The following is a 27,759-nucleotide window of genomic DNA, read 5'->3' on the forward strand; positions in this document are numbered from 1 at the left end:
TCACGAGTTCAAATGAGTGAAAGGCAAATTTAAGACAAATAACGAAGTTCGGCACACGAAATGATCAACACTTGGCATAAACTTCCGGGTAGGGTAATGAAGGTAGAAACCTTGGAATCATTTAACAGTTGAGTGCTATGATTTTGGGGGGGGGGGAGGGGGGGGAGATGGAAAGAAGGGCGAAGAGGAGAAAGAGGTCTGTTGTTTTTTTTCTGGATGGCCCAAGTGACCTCTTTCATCTGTATTTACATTGTAATCATTCACCCAATGACTGTAGAGGAATCCTGTGCGGGAAGCTCCCATTAATACCTCTCCTATCAAAGTATTTTTGTTCACCATCTTTTTACTGTAAAGATGAAGAACACATTCAGAAATGATCAAATTGTACTGCACAGAATTACTACAAATGATACTACTGCAACTGTGGCACAATTGCATCTACAAAGAGTAAAATAGGCAATGAAAATAATTAGGAATCGAGCCGATAAGTTGCATATTTGACAGTGAAGCTGTGAAATACCACTTGCAACTGAGATTTAAAAACAGCTGTGTTTGGAGTTCAAATTTTCTACCAGTTTTGTAGTTCTTAAAAATATATTTTTGCAATAATTAATACACATTATATATTTAGAAATACACAATTTTATTAAAAAGCAAAAAAAAACATAAAAGCATAATTTCTTGGCAAAGCAAACACCAGAGACAAAATTCAAGAATAACTTGGGGGTAAAATGTAAAAACTGCCAGGTCGAAGAAAATGTATTCCTCCAAAAAAAAAACATTTTAGTAGTAGTTGCAACTTAACTGGATTTACAGTACTTTACAATCCTAGAAAAGGGTGGAATGGCAAAAAAAAGAGAAGTTCCATTATAACATTACATACAAAGAAAAACACGAGATCTTTAGAATGCCTGCCATTTAACCTTCACAAATTTCACGAAATTTAATAAGCACTAGGCAATTGTAATCACAAAAACATCCTTTTCCCTACCACACAGTATATGCACCAAGTCTACATTATGAAAAATTTGGAAAACCAACTGAACTGACTGTCGATATGAATATCTAGTTATATTTCAAATTCTACAGCCACGTCAAAATAGTCACAAGCCAATTCCTGAGCGACATCAGCTTCTCATCTGTACATATTGAATGACTTGTGTATATTCACTGAGTTTTTAAATAACCACAGATTTTATTTCTTTAACATTGTGTTTATTTAGGACAGCTTTTTTTCTTCCACACCAAGCAGCATTGTACAATATAAGCTATAGCCACAAAAAGATAGACTGTATGGTATAAATACAAGGAATATCTGATTCATCCTCCACTTGTGTATTTAAAGGTAATGTCCATCTTATACAGAATATATGTAGCCTTCTGATCCAATACTCCAAACTGATGAAAACCTGTGTCCAAGATGCCAAAAGCTTATATGGAGTTTAAAATAGCAGGAGTCTTGAGGCAAAATATTTACAAAGTTCAGATTATTACACCTCACAACTGAGATATTTTGTTTTCAATTCAAGAAATTTGCAATTAATAGTCCTAACTCCTGTTTGTAAACATTTTGGGGATAATATGTGCCTGAAATAACCAGGAGTCTTAACACTATATTGTAATCCCCTTTATCATATTCCACAATCACAGCACACTTCATATTTATGGAATTTACTGCATTTTCATTTGTATTAACTGTGTGGTTAATTTCAAATAAGCATAACACCCATGTAATCTCAACTGAAACAGGCTACTTGATGCACCATTTACATGAAGTTGTAACATTTTATAACTTATGAATGTAGATATTTACATATGCATTGTTTTAAATGCTCATTCAGGATGCAGTGCAAAGAGGATTAAAATATACTTGTATCTCAAATGTTTTTCCCAACATAAACATTTTTAAAATGTAAAACTATGTTCAAATACCATTAAGTGCATGTGGGGAAGTGAAAAATATGTAAAATACAATTAACATCTAAAATCCAGCATATGATGGACATTACCTTTCAGTGCTGAAAAATGTCATCTGTGCCTGGTGAAGGTTCACAGAAATACTTGGAAAGGGTTAGTTTCCTTTTTCAGAACTAGTAAATGTACGATTCTGTTACAAACAGAAAAAATGTCCTCCAATGCATTTGGGTGTACTAAAGAAAATTAGGTAATAGTTTCTAATATATGATATCTCAGGCATTTTGGTAATATATATTAAAATAATAGGTATTACTTTGTACAGAAGTTTTTCCTTACAGTAAACTGAACTTGATAAATAGTGTACAGATCACAATAGATGTTTAATTCTTAAGGGGCAATCTCATTTACAGTTTCTGCATGATAGAGGCACCCCTGATGGATTGTACAAACTGATTTTGACTGCTTATGAAAAGCAGTTTGTTTTATTACTATAAACCAACATAAAATGATATAAATGCACCTTTTTTCTATTAAGTTATATGGCTCAGTTTTCACAGCATGTAATTACACCTCAATATACCTACAAATTTAAGGCTACTTATAAGAACATCCTGCCACTGTATTGATGTTTTATAGTTACTGGTTAGCTAGTTATCTACCAAGTACTAGTGTGAATTTTGTCACATTGTACAAACATGAAGTCAAATTTATAAATGACCCATCACCTTCCTATATGTGCTTCAATGAAATTACTGGGTAGACCGTACTATCCAAATAATCCATTAGCAGTCAACAGTCAACATCACTGGACTCTACAAAGTAGGTTCTATGAAATTGAAATCTAACCAAATACCATATTCTTGGATAATTCAGATTTCTTACTGTTTTAGTGTCTATTTCAATAGAACAGTACTCTGGATTTTATTTCATTTGACTTGTTGCACCTCAACAGCTGAGTTTATAATACCTGATAACTATTGCATCTGTACCAGTAACAGACTAAAGGTCTAATTTTAGTCAACTATTTCCTAGTTCAATTACCCTCTTCTTACCTATTTCAAAAAGGAAGAAAACAAAAGATTGCATTCCAGTAATCTTTGTTCTTCCCAAGAAAGATCTCATGACACATTTCATGGGGTCTTGCCCAGGAATACATCAGAACAAAGGGAAGTAAAACTCTACAGTACTACGTTATGGTATTTTAAACTTGAATAAATATTAGTTTCAAGTAAAAAGTCAAAACATTAACATGACTAAGCACTGAAGCTGGTAACCAGTCAGTGGAAGGTGTCCAATCAGTGTTTGCACTTGAACACTTACTACTTTAACAATAATGTGCATAATGCAGCACTGAACATGTACCTGTAGGACATGTGTCACTGTTTTAGTGCTAGTCATGCATCAAGGTGCATGCACATTGGAGGACCATCAAACTCATCTTCTCTAAGCAATAACCAGGATTCCCCCATACTGCAAAAAGCTAACATTTCTGCTCACACTTTTACAAGCTTTCACTTTTATTACAATTACTCAGTCACAAGCCCATATCCCCACATAGCCACCACTAAAACTAAAACAACCTTCTGAACATTCCCAAAGCAAAAAGAGTTAATTCCCTCAGGTAAAATACAACAGTTTTTAAACTGCAATGTGGTTTCAAAACAGTCAGCAGAACTCAAAAATAAGACCCCCCTCCCTATAGGTTTAATATTTACTTAACATGCTGGATAATGTTTTAAAAAAGATACATGGACTCCTGTGTGCTGCACTGTAATACATACAGGACACGTGAATCGGCTCCACCTGGAGACAGACAGCACAACTCTGCTGGCCTAAAAGCCTTTAAGTCACCCTCAGTTACAAATTCCAATCATTTTATTATACTTACAAAAATGCTTGGCATTGGTCTTACTGCAGTTTAGTTAGTGAATATAATTACATTAAAAAAAATTACTGCAAATTTTTTGCTTCAGACCTTTTTAAAAAAAATAGCTTTTTAAATAATTTGATAAAAGAAAAAACATTTAGCTTCAAGCTCAATCCAATGTTGAATTCTTTAACCAGAAAGTTTAACTTTTGTAAGGATATTAAAAAATTTGAGGTACTTTTTAAAACTGCATTAGTAAAGATGTCCCACCTTGAATGTATAAAACATTGTGAAAAAGAAATTTTTAAAATGACCTACAGTATGAAATCCCACTGCATTTTAAATTTCAGTTTTCTTTTTCACATTTTGCTCTCTTGGGTTGTTTATACATAATACATATTTCTTGAACAAAATGTGTAGAAAATGGTCAAATTTACACTTCATTTTATACTATGTTTACCAGAAAACCAACGTGCTATTGCTTACAATTAAAATTACACACAGCAATAATTCAAATGTATAATAAATCTTTATCTAATGGTATTAGATTACATTGTTCCAACTGCAATTTACAATGCTATAAAACACCATTAAATTAATGATAAAGGATCAGTGATGACAGTATTTTTCTGTGTTATCATGAACTATCACTTAACATACAAAAGACCAGAGACAATCAGAGGAAGAGAAGAGCAGGATCGTACTTGTATAAAATAAACTGAAGGCGGCTGAGCAACATTTGCATCAAGTACCAAACTGTTAACAAGTGATGCAAAATATTACAGGATATCACCTGTTGCTGAGAAGCTTAAGTCTCAGCTAACAATTCAGTTTTCAACCTTTCAGAATAATAAGCACCAGGGATCAGAACCCACAGAGGCACAGTTCGTGATGGTTAAAATAGCACCAACAGCAGGCTAACAAATGAATGCTGGTGTGTGCTGCACTTCACACTTCAAAGCCTCTACTGGCTTGCTGGAACAATGACTAGTCCCAATCACTTGGAAAAAAGATAAATAGTTTCTAAAATACTATACAACAGGAGCCATTTTTTTTTGCAGCAACACTAAAACCAATTCACAGTAGAATGTATTTGCTTTTATTTTCCAGTAGTAAAGAAGCAAAACAATGTTTGCAGGCCACTCAAGCACCTTTTGTTTGATGGAAGTGGATGAAGTTGGTCCACATTGTCCTTGCATAGGTCACATTGTTTTGAGGTAGAATTCCTAATTACCTAGAGATAGAAGGGAAAAAAGTACATTATCTACCTTCCGTTAATAACGGCACCATATTTCAGATTTAAAAATGAATAATGGAATAATTAGGGGAGGGGAAAGAAATCCCCCATTCACCTTTAAGCAATAGCAGCAGCAACTCTACTCAACAGATTGATACAGATTAACAACAGCAATTAAGTTCAGAGATTCACACACTCCAGGCTTAAATTTAATACTAGCTGAACAGCCAAATGTTAATGAAATTTTAATGAGAAAATTTCCACTAAAAGGCATCAATATGTCAAGATAGGTCTTCAACCGATCATATGAAACTCAAATGACTAATGTCAAATGGCAATACTCAATTTTAAATGCCATGACAATTAATATAAAGCCAGTACATTACTGTTGCAACTTTGTTTAGTCTTGAAAAGCAGTTCTTTTTATTCATGGCAGTATCTATATCCGCATTTCTGATTTTAAGCACATGCACACACTATACCAAGAAACACAGAACATTCCTAAACCATAAATGAGATTCTAGATATGTCTTAATTTTACAAAATTAGTCAGGTTTTACACTGCTAGAGTTTGCATTTCATCAAGATATCTCAAACATAGCTGTACACATTGATAAATTGTTTTAACCTTGCACATTTTCTAACCTTACCTTATAAGACTGATAAAGTACGCAAGTTCTTATCGAGGCTTAACCCCAGAGAAATGTGAAGCATAAGGAGGCTGCATGCCAAGTGTGACCCACATTGCAGATGTACTTGTGCTGGACTGAGGGATGAGCGGTGCTGACTGAGCAAGCGCTGTACGTGGCAAAGGTGGGTGATGCACAGTGAAGGAAGGGTGCGAAGCTTTGGGCTGCAAAGATGCAAGCTTCATGGCTAATGCAGTGTTAGCAGATTGAAGCGAAGCAGTTGAAGAGGAGGAGCAAGAAATGGATGAAGGCAAGTATCCATCGTTAACAGAGGACATATTCCGGAAAAGGGAAGGATCAGAACTGTTTGAATTTAGCAATGGAGGGGGTGGTGGTAAGGAAATATTGGGGGGAGGTGTGTTAAGCACAGACTGTGTAGGTGCCCGGGTAAGGTAGGGGGCCACTCTGCTCTCAGTGGAAGATAATGTACTGGAAGAGACAGAAAGAAATGAATGGGAAGTAGTAGGAACAGTCTGTAGTGGGTTAAAGTTTAACATCGTGCTACTAGATACTGGAACATTGCTGAAATTGGCTCCAAACTGATGAGAAGAGACTGAAGGCACCACATGGTTAAAAATACCTGAAATAGGAGAGAAAAAAACAGCTCAAAGGTTTTTGTCTAGCAGGAAGCAAAGCATCAATATAGCAGCTAAGCCCAAAATTGTAGCTTTTTTTTTAAGCAAGCACAGTAAAGCAACAAAAGAAAATAGATTTATAAAAAAAGCAAAACAATTCAGGTTACCCAAAGCATAGCAACTCTCCTTTTCAGTGAATGTCTACTACATCTAAGGGAAAAAAAAAATCTACATTTCTTATATAAAAATACTGTGTGCCATAAAGACTTTAAAACAGGATGGTACTATTTGAACCAACCACACACACTAAAGGTTACTTGCCATGGTTTTCCTCCCTCACCCACCAAATTTTCCTCCTGTTCTGAATGAGTCAAATACTTGCATTACTAACATTTTGTCGATGTGTCCATTCTTAATGTGTGCACCTAGATAATGACTGTTGGTAGACAATTCAACCATGGAGGACAACACAGTGAGACAGATCCCTGTTCTCACAAGATGCCCACATGTATAGTCAAGAAAGGGGTCACTGGATGGCATTCAGAAACAGGAACCCCGACTGAAGAATTTACCCCCTCACTAACGGAGGCCCATTGCAGCACTCCAAGTTATTGGCAAAACTGAGTCAGCTAATTCAACACGGATACATAATCAACCGGAGAAGCTCAATCCAGCACACTACTTGATGTTAAACTACAGCTTGCAGGACAAGGGGACATAGGTACAAACTGGTCAAAGACAAATGCTGACTAATATGCTTCAAGCAAAGAGTGATCAATACCTGGAACTGTCTACGGTAGGGTAGTGAAAGCAAAAACTTGAATCAAGGGACAGTTAGATGGTGTAATGGGAAGTCTAGGTTTCTATGCAAGGATGAGCTAGATGGTCTCCCTCATTTGTACTTATTTGTGTGCAGCTTAGTGCTACCCTGGATGTTGCCTTTACCCCCCAAGCTCATTGGAAGAGCATCTGGACTGCACCTTGTGTCCCAAACACAAAAAAATGGAGTTCAAATTTAATACTGTTCATAAAAAAACAAATAATTTCAACACAACCAACTAAAGCAAAACCAATTAACTGCAGGCAACTGATGTAGAATTAAGTGGAGACTGAATACGTAAATATAAAGTCTCTCTGGTTTTCACTATACCCCACCCACAAAACATTTATTTTTTTCATCCAATCCAACCTTTAATTCTTCTGTGGACTTCCACATGGTCAATTGAATAATCTAAAAAGACAACTAAATACTACATGGAAAGTGGTTCAATTTTACTATTGTAACATTTAGACCACATCATTCCACTTCAAAGTAAGTGATTCTGTGAAGCGCTTTTAGGTGATTTGATATAATAAAGTGCACTATATCTCTAAATGTTTACAATATAACATTTTAGGTAGGATTGAAATCACTGGAATGCAGAAGATGACTGAAAGTGATTCAGGACTGAACCACAAGGACAAAAAGGCTTTTTAAGTTCAAGAAAAAGCTACACCACAGCTAGGCAAACATTATGGGCGTCAACAGATTAGCTCTTTTATGCATGGAATCTCAGAAACTGTTGTAGATGAAAAGCCATGTGGAAGTACGTGCCATGTCAAAGGCAGCCAGCTGGTCTGTTGAGCAGAGACAATTTTGAACTTTAAGCGCATTCAACCAATTCTCTCAAATACGAGTTGGAATTGTGAGTTTGAGCATCAGAAAGTAGTGGAAATGAAATCCTGATCAGAGTGTATATCCACTTTTGAGATCACACAAAAAGTGTCCACTGCATAGGTAGAATGCTTCACAGTTTGAGTGAACTGAACTGAGAAGGCATTGAACCGCAACAGACATTTTCCTCATCCCCAGAATCTGAGATATTCCATTAATCCAGTTTTATGTCACTCCCTTATCCTGCATTTTGCAATTTGCAGAGGGATAGGCTTCGAACAGAAGCAGAGGCAAGTTTTATTCCACCTTCTCCTCTGTTGTTGGTTCAGCACGACGAAATGGGTTTTTTTTCCAACCTAAGGAGACAATCCAAGAATGATCTTTATAGTAGAGCTCACCAGACAAACCTTCCATGTCCCATATTAAGGGATCACAATGGAGAAGTCCAAGAGGGATGTAACACTAGAAATGAGTTGACATCTCTAACACTCCTATTCCCCTATTTGAACGAAAGCCCTTTCAGGCAGCAACATCAACGCGAATTGGGAAAATATTTTATAGGAAACAGAGAGCGGGCTAAGAATGGAAGATCCTCTAGACCCAACTCTAGAACTCAAAAGATCCCAATACTTAAAACACCAATAGTAATGGCTGGGGTCAATGAAAAATAAACTGTAGCGAAGGGCATCGATGCAATTCACTTGGTAGAGGTCAAGTCTGTATCACTCAATAATGATGTTTGATTTGCAACAGGGCAGCATTGATGCCAATAATGACTGCTGCTCACACTCAGTAATCACACAATGGCTGCTCCCAACTCTTAACATCAATCAGTGCCAAAAAAACGATGGAATTCTGGCACCACTGCTGGCTGCACTAGTGTTCAAATCTACCTCTGGGTGGGGCTGTTGATACCAGAGATGGGACTGCAATGCTGGAAAAACATTTGATGCTAGTGGATCTTAAAAGGCCAGAATCAATGGAATGAGGTGGCATGGAACCTGTCTTAGCTGAGGGCATAACTAGGGTCAATTTGAACTGTTCTGGCCTTTTAAAAGGAATTTGATCTGCTGTGCAGTGTTGAAGTGTGATCAAGGCTATTTAGGTGGGAATTTCAAATTACTTTCCAAGCAATATGGAGGATGTGGATGGAGAAAAATTCTTGAAGTTAGGACTGTTAGGGAGTAGAACTCAAAAAACATTCTGACATTCCCTGATCCCACCCCATCAGTTTTTGGACTTGAGAGGTTAGTGGGTTCTGGTCCCTACATCAGTCCTGTTGCTAGTCCTGGTCCAACTCAGACAATCAATCCCACCACCACCTTGTGGAGTTTTTGATGTGACCCATGGGCAAGTTCTTGCTTGTAGTTGTGGCTTTTAACCAAAAGTTAGTAAGGACTCCTGCCTTACCCAATAGTAGGGGAAAGAAAATGATGAACTATGATCGATGATGTCAGAATTAGAAACCACTCGTGCCATGGATCCGTAGGTGTTCCATGATCTATTGGGGTCATAGAATTGCATTCACCATTTCCTACACTTAATTGCTGACCTTAAGTGAACTATCACGACGTGGAGAGCAAGTACAGGGAGGGGAAGAGAAGGACACTTCCAGAGGAATGGGGAGGGGTTGGAAGGAAAACAAATAAATCACTCAGGTTTCCTTTGCACAACTCCAGACAGCCAGCTCCAAAACCTAGGAGTAAGTCTGTGTGGTGCAGGGAAACCCAAGAAAAGAGTTAAGAGTTAAAACATTTCAAGCTATTTTCTGGAGGCCTCAAACCTTTTATACTGACCACTGACTGTACCGAAACCTACAAGAGCACACAGTTTGCCTAACTGGTCGAGGTCTCCAGTTCAGCTTTGTTTTAACAATCATTGCATCTTAACTACCTCCTTTTGGAGTGTTTCACCAGTTCTCAAGCTGGGCCACAAGGTGCACCTTGCACTGAGAGAATAGCACTACTACTACTACTACAACAACTTGCATTTATATAGTGCCTTTAACATAGTAAAGCCTCCCAAGGCCCTACACAGGAGTATAATTAAACAAAATTTGACACCAAGCCACATAGAGATATTAGGACAAGTGACCAAAAGCTTGGCCAAAGAGGCAGGTTTTAAGGAGCTTCTTGAAGGAGGAGAGAGGTGTAGAGGTTTAGGGAGGGAATTCTAGAGCTTAGGGCCTTGGCAACTGAAGGTGGAGTGATGAAACTTGGGGAAACACAAGAGGCAAGAATTGGAGGAGCGCAGCGATCTTGGAGGGTTGTACGGCTGGAGAAGGTTATAGAGATAGCAAGGAGCTAGGCCATGGAGAGATTTGAAAACAAGGATGAGAACTTTAAAATCAAGGCATTGTCCGACCAGGAGCCAATGTAGGTCAGCGAGCACAGGGGTGATGGGTGAACAGTACTTGGTGCAAGTTAGGATACAGGCAGCAGAGTTTTGGATGTGCTCAAGTTAATGGAGGGTGGAAGGTGGGAGGCTGGCCAAGAGAGCATTGGAGTAGTTAAGTCTAGAGGTAACAAAGGCATGGATGAGGGCTTCAGCAACAGATGAGCTGAGGCAGGGGCAGAGATGAGCGATGTTATGGAGGTGGAAGGAGGCGGTCTTGGTGATGGAGCGGATATGGGGTCGGAAGTTCATCTCAGGGTCAAATAGAATGCCAAGGTTGTGAACGGTTTGGTTCAGCCTCAGACAGCCACCTCACGAATCATGCCTCACATCACCAATAGCAAGTAGTATTAAAAGGTTGAACGACATTCTCATGACCTTGGCATTATTGTCCACACCTTTTAAAAAAATATATGGTTTTGGTATGGAGAAATATTTACCAGTGTAAGCCACAGAAGCAAGTCAGTAAAAATGTCAAAAAATCCAGCATTATTCCAGGAAACCCATAATGAGGAACTGCTACTTTACATTTCACAAGATGTTTCTGGATGGAGGCCTTTTGGCCTATTGATTTCATCCTTCCAAAAAAAAACCTATTGACTCTTCATTACAGCTTCTCCAGCCCCTGACTCATTCTTGCCTTTTGTGGAAGTCACTACATACACATCCCAAATGTTTTATAAACAGACAGCCTCTGAAAGAGAGCCGAAAACTCAAAATTATTGTTTCTCTCCTTACCCACAAAATATCAGCTTGTACCAAATAATGATTTCCCTTCCGAACCACAAGATGGTGTGGACAAACTGATCCCAGAGCTCTATCAATGCTGCTCTCGGACTACCCACACAGCTGTTCAAGGGCTTCAGTGTAACTCATTCAACAACTTCTAACTTTTTAAACAAAGTCCCTACTTGGTGATGAACACTCTTTTCCTCCCACCCAACAGGCATGCCCTTAGGACACCTGTCGTAAACAGCCAAAATATTAGAATTATTTTTATTCTTAAGTATTCAGAAACACCCAAGGAACTAAAAAACTCAACTCAGATTAACTGTGACAAATCAACCATTCATCACATAAAAAAGGAATGATAATCTCTTTTGCACCCAATACTTTTTCCCCCCATTTGAATGTTTATCTATGTTTGCAGCTAGGAAAATTAATGAGATTATTTTGTATGTAGGCTCCTATATGAAAGTATGCATTGATAATTTTTGGCACTGATGTTTCACTAAAAGAACTACATGCCTACATGTAATAGAGATACAATCTCAAGCAACAATCACAAAACCTCCTGCATTTGTGAAAGACAAAATAGCATCATAGTTGTTGCAACTCATCACCTTGGGATAGACAAAGTACAAATATACTCATCAAAATAAATTGCCAAAAGGGTACAAATGTTGCAATATATTGTGTCAATGTGAGATAAATACCAACTGTAGCCCACTTGGAACAATAATTTGAGTATCATCTGGCAATCACTCAAGGTATTTCTTAAATGAATCTGCCAGACCACGATACACCGCTAGTCATTCAGAAAACAAAGTAACAGGAGACAGAGTTAGAGAAATGGAGATACAATATTTACAGGCATGTGGTCCAAGATATTGTTCATAACATAAGAAATAGGAGCAGGCCATTCGGCCCCTCAAGCCTGCTCCGCCATTCAATAAGATCATGGCTGATCTTCGACCTCAACTCCAATTTCCCACCCTATCCCCACATCCCTTGATTCCAAAAATCTATCGATCTCAGTCTTGAATATACTCTTATTTTAAAATCACAAGCTTTCGGAGATTATCCCCTTCGTCAGGTGACGAAGGGGATAATCTCCGAAAGCTTGTGATTTTAAAATAAAATTGTTGGACTATAACCTGGTGTTGTACGATTCCTTACATTTGTCCACCCCAGTCCATCACCGGCATCTCCACATCTTGAATATACTCAACCACTGAGCATCTACAGCCCTCAGGGGTAGAGAATTCCAAAGATTCACACCCCTCTGAGTGAAGACATTCCTCCTCATCTCAGTCTGAAATGTACGACCTCTTATCCTGAGACTAGGCCCCCTAGTTCTAGACTCTCCAGCCAGAGGAAACAGCCTCTCAGCATCTACCCTATCAAGCCCTCTGAGAATCTTATATGTTGCAATGAGATCACCTCTCATTCTTCTAAACTCCAGAGAACATAGGCACATCCTACTCAGTCTCTCCTCATAGGACAACCCTCTCATCCCAGGAATCAATCTAGTGAACCTTCATTGCACCCCCTCGAAGGCAAGTATATCCTTCCTTAGCACAACCATTTTCAATAGTAATCAGAATAAATTATGCACAAATGCCAATATCAGGTCTCTGCCCTGATCGCACCAGTAATGAGATGTATAACTACAGCCACATTATGAAAATCTTGCACATATGCACATTTCCTGCCTATAAAACCTAAATTCCAATTTCTTTTGCCACATTTGGTATAAATTTTGTGTCCCCCCCCCCCACTATAAATTCCAAAGTCCACATTTATAAATGAAATTAACCTATGTAAACTGGTCATGCTGTGATTACACTCTCCCGCCACTGATCGCAACTCAGTTTTACAACTCCCAGCTTCTTGGCCTGTACCGCTGTGAAAATCCTTTGCTCCAATCAACTCTATGTCTCTACTTCCCAAACTTCCCTATGTTTGGCTATTTAACTATAAAATTATAAAAAATAAAAATGTTATACAAAATAAGGACAGATTGTATAACAAAAATGGGGACTAAATTACATCTCTGCAAAGAATTCACTCAATAATCTCTCTTCAGTATGTTCTATGGTGTGTGGAAAATGCTTAAAATGAAGTAGTAGCAACTCAGGAGGATAGAACCAACAGAGCAACCCTAACACTAGCTTCCAGGAGCAATATGTCAAAAACATTAATGCGGGCATCCGTCAAATCTAGACTTACGCTCACACTTGCAAGTACTACCAATCAGAACCCAACTACGGTGTGTCTAGGAAGCAGGCTTGGCACATGTGCAGCGACTTTCAACCTACCCTGTAGGCTTTGCCCGTTAAATATCAGTTCAGAATGTAGTAAGTGGCCTGAGCATCTACATAATGAAAACACTGTTCCATTCTGATTGGTGTGACTGTAAGCAAAACATGGGACAATTTCTTTTACAAATGAAATCAGAAAGCAACTTGGATTAAGTTCTAAGGACCACTTGGTCATAATAGCAAATCAAATATGGTTTTGTAACCACTAATTCAACAAGCCAAAATGAACAGTGCAACTTTTCAAGTGAGAAAAATGTACAAAAAAGTTCAAATGGTCCATACATTAACTTGGAGAAATTGGTTAAGATCCCAATCAGGAATCCACGAAGACCTGTCGAACCACAATTTCCTAATAGCTTGCAGAAAACAGAGGACCCAACTAGGTCGTGAAAGGCTAAAACAGCCACATGAGCTTAATAGAAGCGGATTTAAAACCAACTTTTAATCAATGCTGGAGAGCTCATGAACACGAAGGACATCACAAGATGTGGCTAGCCAACTCCATATACCACTGCACAAAATTAGTAGATCCCCGCTAAGAACTAACCAAAGTCCCTTAAAACAGGGAATTGCATCATATGTCAAATCAAAAGGCAATATTTGTGTTTGAAATCCTGGTTATCACTTGAAAATTGATCAGTGCAGCAGCCAATCTTGCTAGAATATACAAACCTCACCAAGAAAATGCTATTGCAGGGAACCAATTAAGAGACAAATTATTATTTTTGTACAAATATATTTAGTTACAGAACTCATTAAGTGTAATGTACCTCAATTAGAGTCCACTTAACAGATGCTTGTTTTGATGTGTTATTGATCAAATGGGTCAAAAGGAGTTTTGTAAGTATGTAAAAAATGGATGTACGTCCAATACTTAGTACAGTTGCATTTAGTGTTTACGATTGGGTGCTTTTAAACTTAGGAGAAACCACATGATCTCTCTCAGTAGAAGGTCATGCCAAAAATGATGCAATGCAATTAAAACAGGTTGAACCTGAGCATTTTTGCAACTGTGCAGCAGCAGGTAAAGCAAATCTTTATCGCCCTCCCCACACCCAATACAGATCTGACTATCCAATCATTCAACCTGGTCAGTAAAGCGGGGAGCAGGAAGGAAATATGTACATAGAGAATTCCTTCAATTAATTAGGAGCACGCTAATGCAGGAGCCATTTTATCTATCATATTCTACATATCATGCACAGTCTGTACCACATTAATGGTTCCTAGAGGAAGGATCAGACTGTCCTGCAGCAAAAGTGACAGTATTAGTTCTGCTGGTATGCTTTTATAGTAACGTTTGGTCTAGTAATGTGTTACGGATTTTACAAGGACCTCACTCCCTGCCAACAGGAGCTGTGCATTCCACCAACCAGTGTGAAAATCAGTGACTGCAGAATGGCAGAACCCAATGTTCTAGCCCTTTAAGAAACAAAGTACTAAGGACTCCAACAAAGAAAAGAGCTAATTGCAGTTGCACCGTAGCAAAAACCTTGAAATCAACAATAACCAGGGATTCACTAGACGACTATCAGCTTACGGCATCTTAAAATATATGATTATGTACACTGGGTATTGATGTTGGTTACACTGGCCTTTCAGCTCTGGGATACTGGTTCAAATACAGCCTATAACAATGCATTGAAAGTTTCCTCTGCCTGCTAACGTCCTACAGGAAATGGACAGTCTCAACCCACGTGGGCATGGGGCTATACTACGAAACTGCCCCTAATTGTGCACTAGATCATATAAAGTTGGTTAATAAAGGGAAATGATCACAACTGTGTCTAATCGAGCACTCATAGCTTACCAGGACAGTAGATGGTGCTCTTCTGAGATTGGCATCATGGCAGACTGTCAAGTCAGAGGGAAGGGAATGTTTATGGAGTAGGGGAATAATGCTTTGAATTGAAAGTACCTCCCTGCCAACCCACTGTATGTTTAAATAGATTAGATTTATCAAAAATACATTAATATTCCAACAATAAATCTTTTAAGAGCTTCTCCTTCAAAATCTATGAATTTCATTAAAGTGTAAAGACTAATATGTTCTAGATGCTAATCTAACCCTTTTAATTACATTACACTCTGAAGTACCCACCTCCTGCTGTCCCACCAGCAATACCAGTAGTGGAGAAATTACCAACAGTGCAAGAATTAGTCAACCCAGCTCCAGCAGCTGTAACAGGAACCATGCTTGCAGTAACTGGTGCTGATCCAAAGAAAGACTGCAATACTGATGGCCCCATCATGGAGTTTGACTTGCCCTGCAATGATGTGGATCCCATAGGGTACTGTGATCCTGCGGTAAGCTGACCAGGAATAGAACCTGCAACAGAATGGTGTGATTGTGACTGAATTGAACATAGTGCATGGTTAGCTATGGGGTGGCTGCTGTCTGAAACAGCAGCTGGCATGTTTTTACCACCCAGTATTCCTCCGGATGGGACTGTGGTCACTGGAATAAAGAGATTTTGGCTAGTTTTAATTTCCCACTCTCTTTCACGTGATTTGTTCACCTTTATATTATGTAGCATTGCATTTTTCTCCACATGGCTTCCCAAGCAACTTAATCCCTCTGCATTTTCTTTACCTTTGACCCCTGACTTGCTCAGCTCATCTCCCATTGCACCAGTCAACACATCTGGTTGCTTCTTGTTTGAAGAGAGATTTGAGTCAATATTGGAGTCGGTTTTGTTCCTGGACAGCTGGTACAGTGCACTGGAATTCAGCCCCACCATCTCTGAAGTCTTACGAGCTAAACAAGCACCTTCATTATAATTATGTAAACTGATATCGGCAGATCGTCCAGAATTGTAATTAAAAGCGATGGGCGAGGCTGCATGATGACCATTTTCCTCCACTGAGACTGGGGTGGTGATGTGCTTCCTCTGATGAGACCCCATTTTAGCATCACTGACTGAAAGGTCACCTGTCATCGGCCTGGTGCCAAAAGGGGAAGCTTGACATAAAGCAGATGCTGACTGGGATGCGCTGTCAGAGTTCTTGGTCAAATTGATATCAGATATTGGAGAAAAAGTGGATTTCCATTTACTGCTGTTGTCCGTACTATTGGAAGAGAGTCCTTGTTTCCGTATTGGCAAACTTCCACCTACAAAGATTTAAAAACAAAAACATGGTCAGTACAAGAAGAAACTGGGTTGGTGGGGGGGGGGGGGGGGGGGCGGGGAAGAAAGAAGCAAGAAATTATTCACATATTTATCTTCACTTTCAAAATAGGCTTGATTCCGTAATACAACTGAAGGACTCCACAGAAGAATTTGGGGGTGCTTTGGAACTGTACTATAATAAAACCAGAGCATAACTCAATGCACAAGTCATATTTATAACATTAAACAGACTTGAGGCTGAAACAAGCTTTCAAAAAAAAAACTAAGATGTGCAACAGGTATGGATGTAATATTGACAGAGCAGGTTTTGCAGAGCCAGAAAGCAGTAAGGATAAATAAAAACAGTAGATCACAAGATAAATAATGGTAAGGTGAAGCCAGTTGGCATATTTGAGCTCATCCATTTCAGGAGAAAAAAATGTTGCCTCTTTCCTCCTCCATGCACCCCCTGCCCCTACCTCCCCAATCTGCCTCTTCAATAAATCTATGGTTTTCACTTCCATCACCATACCAGGAAGACCATTCTTAGAGTTGATCACTCTTTGTTTGAAGCTCTTCATGACAATGATGTTAAGTTGCCCTTTCACCAGTTTTGGCCTATTCTAATTTAGTATTGGTCCAGTGTCTCAGTTTATCCTGAAGTACTGCTCCAGATTTACCTGATCTATTACGATTTAATATTGCGTAAATTTATATAAAATCCCTTCTCAGTCAGCTTCTATCAAGGCTAAAGAGCCCCAGTTTCTCCAGACTTGCCTTGCAACTTAATCCTTTAACCTTAGTGATCAGCCTCATGCCTCTGCTCTGCCCAGCCTCCATGGCTTGAATGGTTCTCCTATCTTTTTAAAAAACTGAACACTCAAGGTACAGACATTGTACATTATCCAACTTATACCTTGCTGATCGAGTAATGCATTACACCATTATATGTTGTTGCTCCATAAGTCTCAAATCTACAAACACCCTCAGATCCCTTTCAACTTTATCTTTAGCTTTAAAAATAAAACTATGCCATGTGTACACCCGACACTCATTTCTCCTTCCAACATGTATTGGTTTCACTTGTCTGTATTTAATGTCATCTGGCACTGTTTCACCCAGTTATAGGTTTTATCAAACTCCTTTTTCTAGGTCCTAATCTACACCCTCCAACTCAAAACTCTTTTGGTTTGGTATTCGCAAATTTCACCAGTTTTTGGTGGATTTCTGAATCCAAGTCATAATCGTGGATTAGAAACAGTAGGATCACGAGCACCAATCCTTGCCTTTCTCAACTCTTACCCCCACTGACATCACTCCTCTCTCTCTTTCCCCAACCAAGTACCCACTGCTTCCTTTCTTTCAGCCAATTTGTTACCCACACTCAAATTTTACTGTGAATTTCCTCTGCTTTAGCAACCTTTTGAGAAACTTTATCAAAGGCTTTTTGAAAATCTAAGTACCCAACATTCATTGATTTTCCACTGTTCACTCGGGATGTTAGTTGTTCAAAAAAAAGTCAAGGCGATTGTCAGGCAGGACCCTCCCTTTCTCACAATGCATTGTCTGTTATTTACTAGATTGTGAAGATAGATTTGCTCGTGCTCAGATTAGATTGATCTTTTTTGAATATACATTACCTAGTTTCCAGTGACTCCTTCATTGCGATTGTGAAGTGCTGGCAAATTTCATCACTAGTCTTTCTTAGTATCTGAGATAGATACATGGATCCCTGGGGATTTGTTCATTTTGAGCCCTCTATGGATGTCTAGAACCTCTGATGCCAAAGTCTGTAAATCTGCTTGGATCATCACACTTAATAAAGGACATGTTACTATAGTCTTCTCTAGTGAAGAACTGAAGGAAGGAATTGTCAAGTATATTAAATATTCTCGGCTCATTCTCAGTTTCATCTCCACTGGCATCCTTTAAAGTTCGCATTTCTTTCTGGACTGTACTCTTGCTATAAAAGCAGTAATAAACGATTTTGCTCTTCAGTTTGCATTCTGCATTTAATCATTTCCAGGTTCTTCGCCACCCCTTTGATTACCGTTTTGATGTACTTCTGAAGTTTCCTGTATTCTTCCCACTGCATTCCCTGGTCTGTCTTCTTGCGACCTTTATGAAGCTTCTCTTCCCCACCCACCCTCCCCCCTCCATTTGACCCGATTGTCCTGTTAATCCACTTAGGGTCATGTTTATTGAGCCTGTGGTTGCTAATCTTAGACATGCATGTATCCATCCCGCATGCTCTTCAGTATATCCTTGAAGGTACTCCATTTGTCCTCAATTGAGATGTTAAACAATTTCCTCCAGCTAATCTTGCAGGTCTTCTGTCATACACACATTTGGTCCTTGTACACCCTGGGCTGGCCCTTGGCAGTGTTCAATCCCAAATTCACATAGAACATTAGTAAGGTTATAGTTACAATCACTGTGGTGCCATGGCTTTTATTTCCTGTATATAGTCAGATCACTTACCATTACCAAATCAAGTTGAGAACTGTGTTTCATGGCTTCCCTGACGAAATGCGTCATGAAGCAATCAATCATTTACCATTTCTGACTTTTAAACCCCTCAAGCATTTCCAATTTGTATCACCAGAAAATGCTGGAAATACTCACCAAGTCAAGCAGCATCTGTAGAAAGGGAAACAGAGTTAACGGTTTCAGGTCGATAACCTTTCATCAGAACTGGTCATCGACCTGAAACCGTTAAGTCTTTCTCTCCACAGATGCTGCTTGACCTGCTAAGTATTTCCAGCATTTTCTGTTTTTATTTCAGATTTCCAGCATTCGCAGAATTTTGCTTTTGTCCCAATTTGTATTAGTTTGGTTGAAACCCCTCACTAATACAGCCTTCCTGTTTTCATATAACCTGTTCATCTCTTCAGAAAAAAATACTGTCATTATCTGTGTTGTTCAGATGCAAACCTGACTCAGTCTTATCATTCAAAAATAAGTTGTGCTCTGTATACATCACAGCCTAGTTAGCTGTAGAACATAGGGGATTGCTAACAAACACATTTTTGAAACATTAAGAAAAAGTTCAGGCTCACTTCATCTTGTTTGCACAACCTCAATTTACTTACCTTGGTCACCTTCTCCACAAACGGTTGGAATTTCTTTACTTTCGATTGATACAGTGCACTGATTTTGAGTCATTTTTCTTTCAATCCTTAAAACAAAAAAGTGCATGTTTACAAATACAGAAATTAATGAGTGCTCTATTGACTGCTGGCACCTCAAAGAATGGTAAGGTATGGATTTGGGCCTGTAATTCTCCCTATAGACCATTCATCTCAGATTGAAAAAGGACGAGTCAAGTCAACCTCAGCAGCTGAGATGAAACTCAGAGCAAGAAGCTGCACTGCAACATAAGAGCAGTGAATATTGATTCAGGAATTTAAACAATAGCTGCAGAAAACTTGCCTTGAAAAGAGGGACATTTTATACCATATTTGTCATTATTGGGAACCCTCCCCATCCAGTTTCTAATGTGCAATGTGGCCACTTCGCTAAATTGGCATGGTATTTAAACATTTCATAACTTTCTTTTTTTTTAAAAACTAACAGCTGTTTTCTCTGTCTAAAATAGTTTAAAAATTAGCTCAGGCTACAACATTTTTAACTAGCATGAGGTCAATGTTTGGGCATGAAATACATACACTATTTTTCTTTGCAGCAACAAACTACTAATTTTAAGTTTGTTAACCTAGCCCTAGGCAGTCTAAAGCAGATAACCAGGGTACTATGGGTAGATAGGTGGGGCTATTTTCTCTCAAATAAGCTAAAAATCTTCACATTAAGAGACAACATTAGATAGTCTACTGCATTCCTCATTTTTTGAAAAAACTCCAGCCTCTACACTCATTTTAGAGAATCAAAGAAAGTTATAGCACAGGAGGAGACTATTCTACCAATTGTGTCTATGCCAGCCCTTTACTAGAGCAATCGGAAACCAATCCCAATGCCCAGTCTCTGTCCATAGCCTTGCATCTTTCTCTGCATTAAATATTTCTTGAATATTCCCTTAAAAGATGCAATGATCTCTACTTCAACCACTATGTAGCAAAGCATTCCATGCTCCAACAACCCTCCATGTGAAGACATTTCTCCCAACCCCCCTCCTTACTAAGTGAGGATTTTCTATTGAGGCTCCTCGGCATTGACTGTTTCATTATTCACTATCAAAAGTTACCATAATTTCAAAAACCTTAATTAGAATTCCTCTTAGCCTTCTTTGCTCCAGTGCAATTCCAGTTTCTCAAGTCTTTCCTCATAACTGTAGTTTCTCATCCCTGGCTTCATTCTATTGCCCTTTATGGCTTTACCTACCTGCATACTCGTTTTTAGGGAATTATGTAGTGGAACCTTTAGATCTCTGTTCATCTACACCCTACAAATGTCCATTATGAGGTAATACATTTCCTTCCAAAATGTATTACTTCATACTCATCCACATTAAGTTGCATCTGCCACCTGTTTGACCATTCCATTAACCTGTGTATCTTCCTGAAGTCTGCTAACTGTTTGCCAAACCACCTACTTTTGAGGCTAACAAATTTAAAGATGGTGTTCCCTATGCCAAGTCCACATCAACTATATAAGTGGACCCAGCACTGACCTGCTGGGGTACAATACTTCCAACCTTTCTCTAGTCCAATCTATGTACAGGCAGGAGGCAAAATTCTATCCAGGCTGCTACATTTCTTCTTATTGCATATGCCTGCTTTCATCCCACTGGGATTTTTGGAGAAAGGGAGGAGATTTGATAGGTGTTCAAAATTAAGGGTTTTGATAAAGGTTAAAAAGTGAGAAAAACTATTTCTGCTGGTCGGTGAGATCTGCTAACTAGAGGATAGAAATTTAAGATCATCACCAAAACAAATGAAAAGGTGAGTTTTTTTTTTAAAAACTTAAGATTGTACGGTCATTGAATTCCCTAGCAGAAACAGTGGTGGAAGCAAAATACATGAGCTTTTAAAAGGGAAGTGGATAAATATTTGAAAAAGAAAATTGCTAAAAGGGTATAGGAAAAGGGCAGAAAGAATGGGACTGGGGGGGGGGGCATAGGCACAATGGGCCAAATGGCCTCCTAGTGTGCTATAAATTATCCGACTATTAAACAAAAGGGCAGCATCAAGGCCTCAAGAATAAATAACAGCAATGTAACATGTACACAATTCCAAGCCAAAAAAAAGTGGCAGGCTGGCTGGGAGCTATGTAGAAGTTGAAACTTCTTTCAAAGATAGAATAAGACTATAGATACTGCAAAAAAAATCCTTGTTCATTCAGACTTGACACATAAGTAGGACTGTACTGAAGTTGAGCAGAAATTAGCAGTTGAACTCAACATCAAAATTTGCAGGGAAGCTTAAAGTATTGTGTTGAACTACTAATGTTCCTGTCAGTTCAACATAAAAGTTCTTCAGGTAAAGATGCAAATTGTCTCTTTGTAACTGCCTTACAGGTAACTTTCAGAAGAATCCTCTGGAATTAGTCTAAGATATGGCAACTATACCAATAGAATGGGCTCTAACTTTCCTTGATTGGTCCTTCCTTGCCTTAGAACAGAAAATAATTAATTCTACTATTTACTCTAGTAATCTCCAATTTGTAATGTGTAACGTTTTGTTACCACAAGAAAAAACTGTAAACTTTTGGTTCCAATAATGTTGAAAAATGAAGGGCTTTGAGCGATAATGGACTGAAAGAATCTGGAGTTGGTAGAAAAACTTTAGCACGGATTTTCTGCAACAGGGAAAACCTAACTTATGACAAGTGCACATGGAGAGTGCACTCCTTCACTTCGATCCAAAGATCTCATGGTCCAACAGACTTCATGCCTATTAAGAGCAACTGAACTAATAGTTTTCAGCAAAAGATACTTTCACACAAATTCACTGGTTCAAATGATGGATATCAGTTTGCTCAGCACCAGATTCAGTTTCTAGCTGAGATTTACCTCCTGAATAAACAACCCAGTTTCCAAAACAAAGCCTGCTTCCCTTTGCTAGATGTTCCATGAATCAAACATTGTATCTGTTGGGTTGCACTCATTATAGAATGACTCCCATCTTTGGTAGTCAAGTTTCCATTCGATTACTAAAAATAACACTTCTATGGAGCAGGGACAAGTCCAAGAAGCTCTTTTGAAGGTCAAGATGAAAATTTGAGATCCATGTGTGCGCACACATATAGGATAATGGTTTAAACCACTCTCCCAACTCATTTATATCAAGTACTCCCATAGGCAACCTCTGCATCAGCTGTCTAAATGTTAACAATGTTTTCCTATACTATGAACTGTATGAATAGTTGCAGCATGAATTTGGGAAGTTTGTGGACAAACCATCTAGTAACCCCAATAAAATCTCAGTATCCTACAATTTCTGAGGTGAAGTGTGTCTTTGAGGAGTAATTTCTCTATTAGCTCACACTTCAAAAATTTATAGGGTGAACAGACTGGGTAAATATTCTTCAATCACCATGGGAAACCAGTCCACCTACTAGGCTAAAGGCCACTGGTGCTTTTTAACTCAGGTTCTTCCAATTTTCTCTGAGGAGGAGGGAGCTTGAACAATGTATATGGCTGGTAGACACAATTATCAGATCCATAACTGTACCCTTACCAGCAAGAGATCTTCCATTTCCAAATGGTCACTATACTCAAAAGAAATTGAGCACTCAGCACTTACAAATACTGTCATAATATTCCATTACTGTGGAAGCCTATGGACGGCATATTCTTTCCTCTACACCACCACTTGTTAGTCCAGTTGAAGTCCACTGGACCTCAAACAAGGTGGATGCTGCCACCAGGCCAAAGCATGCACAGCTGCCACTGGCATTTGTGCTGGGACTAGTGTCACAGCTGGAGAAGACACTGGCTGCAATCTTAAAGCAAGCCATATGCCACAAAATACTCTCTGGCTAAAAACATTGTATTGAGAGAATCCTTCAAAAAGTCTTGAGTAGGGAGCAGAGGGGTACTTCAACAGATACTTGACTTATTTTTTCCCGAGCCAGGCATCTATGGGAAGGTTCAACAACTCTGGCCACTTCTTCCCATCATGCATCAGTGTTAGTATCCAATAGAGATCATCAAACTTCACAATGGCACTGTTAAAATTAAATCAGTGGAAAACCTAGTTCCAGTAAATCACTCGAACCGATGACAGGCAGCTAACTGCAGAATCCTATGGGTGAGCAGCCTTGTGACTAATAAAAAGAGTTCCATTAGCCCTAGAGCACGTCAGTGCTCAGCCCTCATTCGTACAAATTTACATGGAACACTTCTCAGCTATTGCATCTTTCCTGGAACAAATGTATAATAACAAGATCCATGACAATCAATAGAAAAATCAGAACCTTGCAATGGTTCGAGGCCAAGCAATGCACAACTAGAACCAAACTGAGGTAAGGCTTTGGTGGGCCAATAGTAAGGCAAAGAAGGTAAAACAGCCAATTTCCAAGCAAAAGTCAAACGCCATAAACATTTCAAAAAGTGAAAAGGTTCCATACAGAACTAGGCTTTAACAAACTATACTGGTTTAAAACAAAATAATGTTTTTTTAAAATTCAGGTGTTTATAAAACAATCAAGATTGCTGCTGACAGGAGAAAAAGAATCAGTGCTTTACTTTAGACCAAGGCCTTACAACACAGGAGTATCATCAAAATAATTAAGCAAAGACAAAGTTCTGGAAGGGACAGTATTCTCAAATGATTCTTCCCTCTTTCTTGCCCTACCTTGTGATAGGATGACAGCCTAACCTCGGTGGTAGGCAAATTATTGGAAAAAATTCTGAGGGACAGCATTAATCATTATTTAGAAAGGCATGGATTAATCAAGGACAGTCAGCATGGATTTGTTAAGGAAAGGTCGTGTCCGACTAACTTGATTGAATTTTTTTGAGGAGGTAATAAGGAGGGTCGGATGAGGGTAGCCAGTTTGATGTAGTCTACATGGATTTTAGCAAGGCTTTTGACTGGTCAGAAAAGTAAAAGCCCATGGGATCCAAGGGAAATTGGCTAGTTGGATCCAAAATTGGCTCAGTGGCAGGAAGCAAAGTGTAATGGTCGCCAGGTGCTTTTGTGATTGGAAGGCTGTTTCCAGTGGGGTTCCGCGAGGCTCAGTATTAGGTCCCTTGCTTTTTGTGGTATATATCAATGATTTAGACTTAAATGTAGGGGGCATGATCAAGATGGTACAAAAATTGGCCGAGTGGTTGATAGTGAAGAAGAAAGCTGTAGTCTGCAGGAAGATATCAATGGACTAGTCAGGTGAGCGGACAAGTGGCAAATTGAATTCAATCTGGAGAAGTGTGAGGTATTGCATTTGGGGAGGGCAAACAAGGCAAGGGAATACACAATAAATGGAATGATACTGAGAAGTGTAGAGGAACAGAGGGACCTTGGACAGCATGTCCACAGATCCCTGAAGGTAGGACAGGTAGATAAGGTGGTTAAGGAGGTAGACAAGATACTTTCCTTTATTAGCCGAGGCCTAGAATATAAGAGCAGGGAGGTTATGCCAGAACTGTATAAAACACCAGTAAGGCCACAGCTAGAGTACTGTGTACAGTTCTGGTCACATTACAGGAAAGATGCGATTGCACTAGAGAGGGCACAGAGGAGATTTACGAGGACGTTGCCAGGACTGGAGAATTTTAGCTACGAGGAAAGATTGGATAGGCTGTGGTTGTTTTCTTTGGAACAGAGGAGGCTGAGGAGAGATTTAATTGAGGTATATAAAATTATGAGGGGCCTAGATAGAGTGGATACGAAGGACCGATTTCCCTTAGCAGAGGGGTCAATAACCAGGGGGCATAGATTTAAAGTGATTGGTAGAAGGATTAGAGGGGAGTTGCGAGAAATATTTTCACCCAGAGGGTGGTGGGGGGTCTGGAACTGCCCGGAAGGGTGGCAGAGGCAGACACCCTCACTACATTTAAAGGGTACTTGGATGTGCACTTGAGGTACCGTAACCTACAAGGCTACGGACTAAGAGCTGGAAAGCGAGATTTGGCTGGATAGCTCTTTTATCGGCCGGCACAGACACAATGGGCCGAATGGCCTCCTTCTGTGCGGTAAATTTCTATGAACACTTGCTATTCAAATAAAGACTGAACAAATGAGGAAGAACTTAGTTAAATTAAGACAAGCCTCTAAGCGTCACTATACTTGATCAAAGCAATTTAGATTGCTTTTCAGGCTCAAATATTACTGATAAAACAATGCTTTGGTGTCTTAAGGATTTCATGTAACACACTTAATATTTCAGCAATCTCTCAGATATAGAAAACTTCAGCTACAAGGAGTAGCCTACTATCTGAATAACTATCTACCAAGTGCTGAAATAGTCACACCTCACCACAAAGGTCAGGTAGTATGTATGTACGGACACACGCAGCAGCACATTGTGTGTTTTTGTTATTTTCAAACTTCTCTAGTGTAGTTACCACCCTTATTCCAAACTGCTTATTTAAAATCAAAATTCAAGCAACTAAAATCCAACTGATTTTTTTTTAATTCCATAAATGTTGAACCAATCCCACTTTGCCATTTGCTGCAACAAAACTTTAAAATAGGATAACTCAGCTGGTGCAGTGCTCTAACCAGAAGACCAATAGTTACAGTAAATGCAGAACAGTTGCACAGGAGAACAATTGAGGCTTATTTCACAAAAATAAGGTTCATAAAATTCCCAGTGAGAACTGATGGGTACTAAATTATGAAGTATTTCCATTAGTTCTCACGTTCCTTCATTGGCAACAAAATTGATTGCATGTTTTGAGGTTCAAAGAATATACAATGAGATAGTTGTGTAATTTTAATTGTACTGCATTTCAAATGAATATTTCTTAGCTTCAGTCACATGAATTATCCAATGTCAAATTCTAAATCTTTCGAAGTCATAAGGAAGTGTGTGAACCTCTCTGTTTGCAAGATCCCCACCTTCCATTAATCTGTTCAGTTTCCTCCTCTTGTTCTTCATCAGATGTAAGTGGCGAATAATGAACGCCATTGGTTGCAAACATCTTTTCCCTTTTCAGATTTGGAGGTCCTTCATTATCCTGATGGGGAACAGGAGAGCTCTTCACTGAAGTTTCTGGTGATGAAATTGCTGTTATTTCCAAAGGCTGATTGATGTTATTGACCTAAAGAACAATAAATTTAAGACATACCATGATTTTGCAATATTTCTATATTTGGATTCAGTCCCAGTACTGCGTGCTGGGAACACTTTGTATGCTAAGAAGCTTGGTGAGGAAGGTGGGTGTAATTAATTATAATGGCAGTCAAATCATCAAAGAGGAGAACTATAGTGAGCCACTGCTTTGATTCAAAAATGGTGACCCTATCACTTATTTATTCACAGATCCATCAAAACAATTCAGCCATGGTCTGCCATTTCACCGTAAATGACTGGCATTTTTATATGTATTATATATATGTTCGAATATTTATGATATTCAATATGATTAGGTTTGTGGCAATCATATTCAAGTTAGATTGAATTTTGTTGATCAGACTCTATAAATATGAACTTAAAAAGTATGACTGTTTCAATCATAATAATTATATATTCATTTTAAGCTTAGCATGCCATCCATCAGCAGCCCCTTATTTTGACAAAAAAATGTATCAGATTGAACTTGTCATATCTGAAACAAACGACATAACCAAAACAGTAGAATGAAAATTAGAGGAAGTCATGATCAAACTGTACAGTGCTCTGGTCAGACCACACTTCCAGTATGGTCGCGAAGAAACAAAGGAGAGTGTCAAGTGCAGGAGGCAGTGCAAAGAGCCACGAGACTGATCCCTAGTATCAGGTATTCGAGTTATGAGGAAAGCCTGGACAGACAGGGTTTTTCACTGGTTGAGAGGTGATTTTAATGGTATATAGGATAGAAAAGGTTAATCTGGAGACCATTATAAATTAAACTGTGGGAGTAGTACCAGGGTTCACAAGTCCAAACTAGTAAAAGGTAAATTTAGGACTGATATCAAAGTTGTTCACAAAGAGTGATCAACACTACAAACTTCCAGAGTAGAAGAGGTGAAAACTCTTGAATTATTTAAGAAATAATTAGCATCAACAATGGGGGGTGTATAGGGTTGTTCTGGATGGATAAAAGAAAATGGGCCGAGTGGCCTTCCTCATCTGCAACTATGTTGGAAACATGACTATTGTGGCATTTAATTGGCTTCAAAAACCTCAGCTGCTTTCAGCCAAGCAAAATAGGATTGATTTCAAATGT

The 27,759-nt window shown here is 38.8% G+C and overlaps 1 protein-coding gene across 5 annotated transcripts in view; it reads right to left on the reverse strand.

The window, feature by feature from the left end:
* Positions 1 to 619: 619 nt before the first annotated feature.
* The window catches only part of dot1l (DOT1-like histone H3K79 methyltransferase), a 95,800-nt gene continuing 68,660 nt past the window's right edge, over positions 620 to 27,759 (reverse strand). For 2 of the 5 annotated variants that reach the window (XM_067968305.1, XM_067968306.1), the window contains 6 exons: positions 26,450 to 26,652; positions 19,580 to 19,665; positions 15,971 to 16,489; positions 15,479 to 15,706; positions 5,672 to 6,290; positions 620 to 5,018 (listed from right to left, as the gene is read on the reverse strand). In XM_067968305.1, the coding sequence (XP_067824406.1) occupies positions 5,701 to 6,290; positions 15,479 to 15,706; positions 15,971 to 16,489; positions 19,580 to 19,665; positions 26,450 to 26,652 (1,626 nt within the window). In that variant the 3' untranslated portion in view covers positions 620 to 5,018; positions 5,672 to 5,700. The remainder of the gene's footprint in view (positions 5,019 to 5,671; positions 6,291 to 15,478; positions 15,707 to 15,970; positions 16,490 to 19,579; positions 19,666 to 26,449; positions 26,653 to 27,759) is intronic. The other 3 variants (XM_067968307.1, XM_067968309.1, XM_067968310.1) reach the window with 3 other exon arrangements.

Source organism: Heptranchias perlo, chromosome 29, assembly GCF_035084215.1.
Source record: "Heptranchias perlo isolate sHepPer1 chromosome 29, sHepPer1.hap1, whole genome shotgun sequence".
NCBI classification, from domain to species: domain Eukaryota; kingdom Metazoa; phylum Chordata; class Chondrichthyes; order Hexanchiformes; family Hexanchidae; genus Heptranchias; species Heptranchias perlo.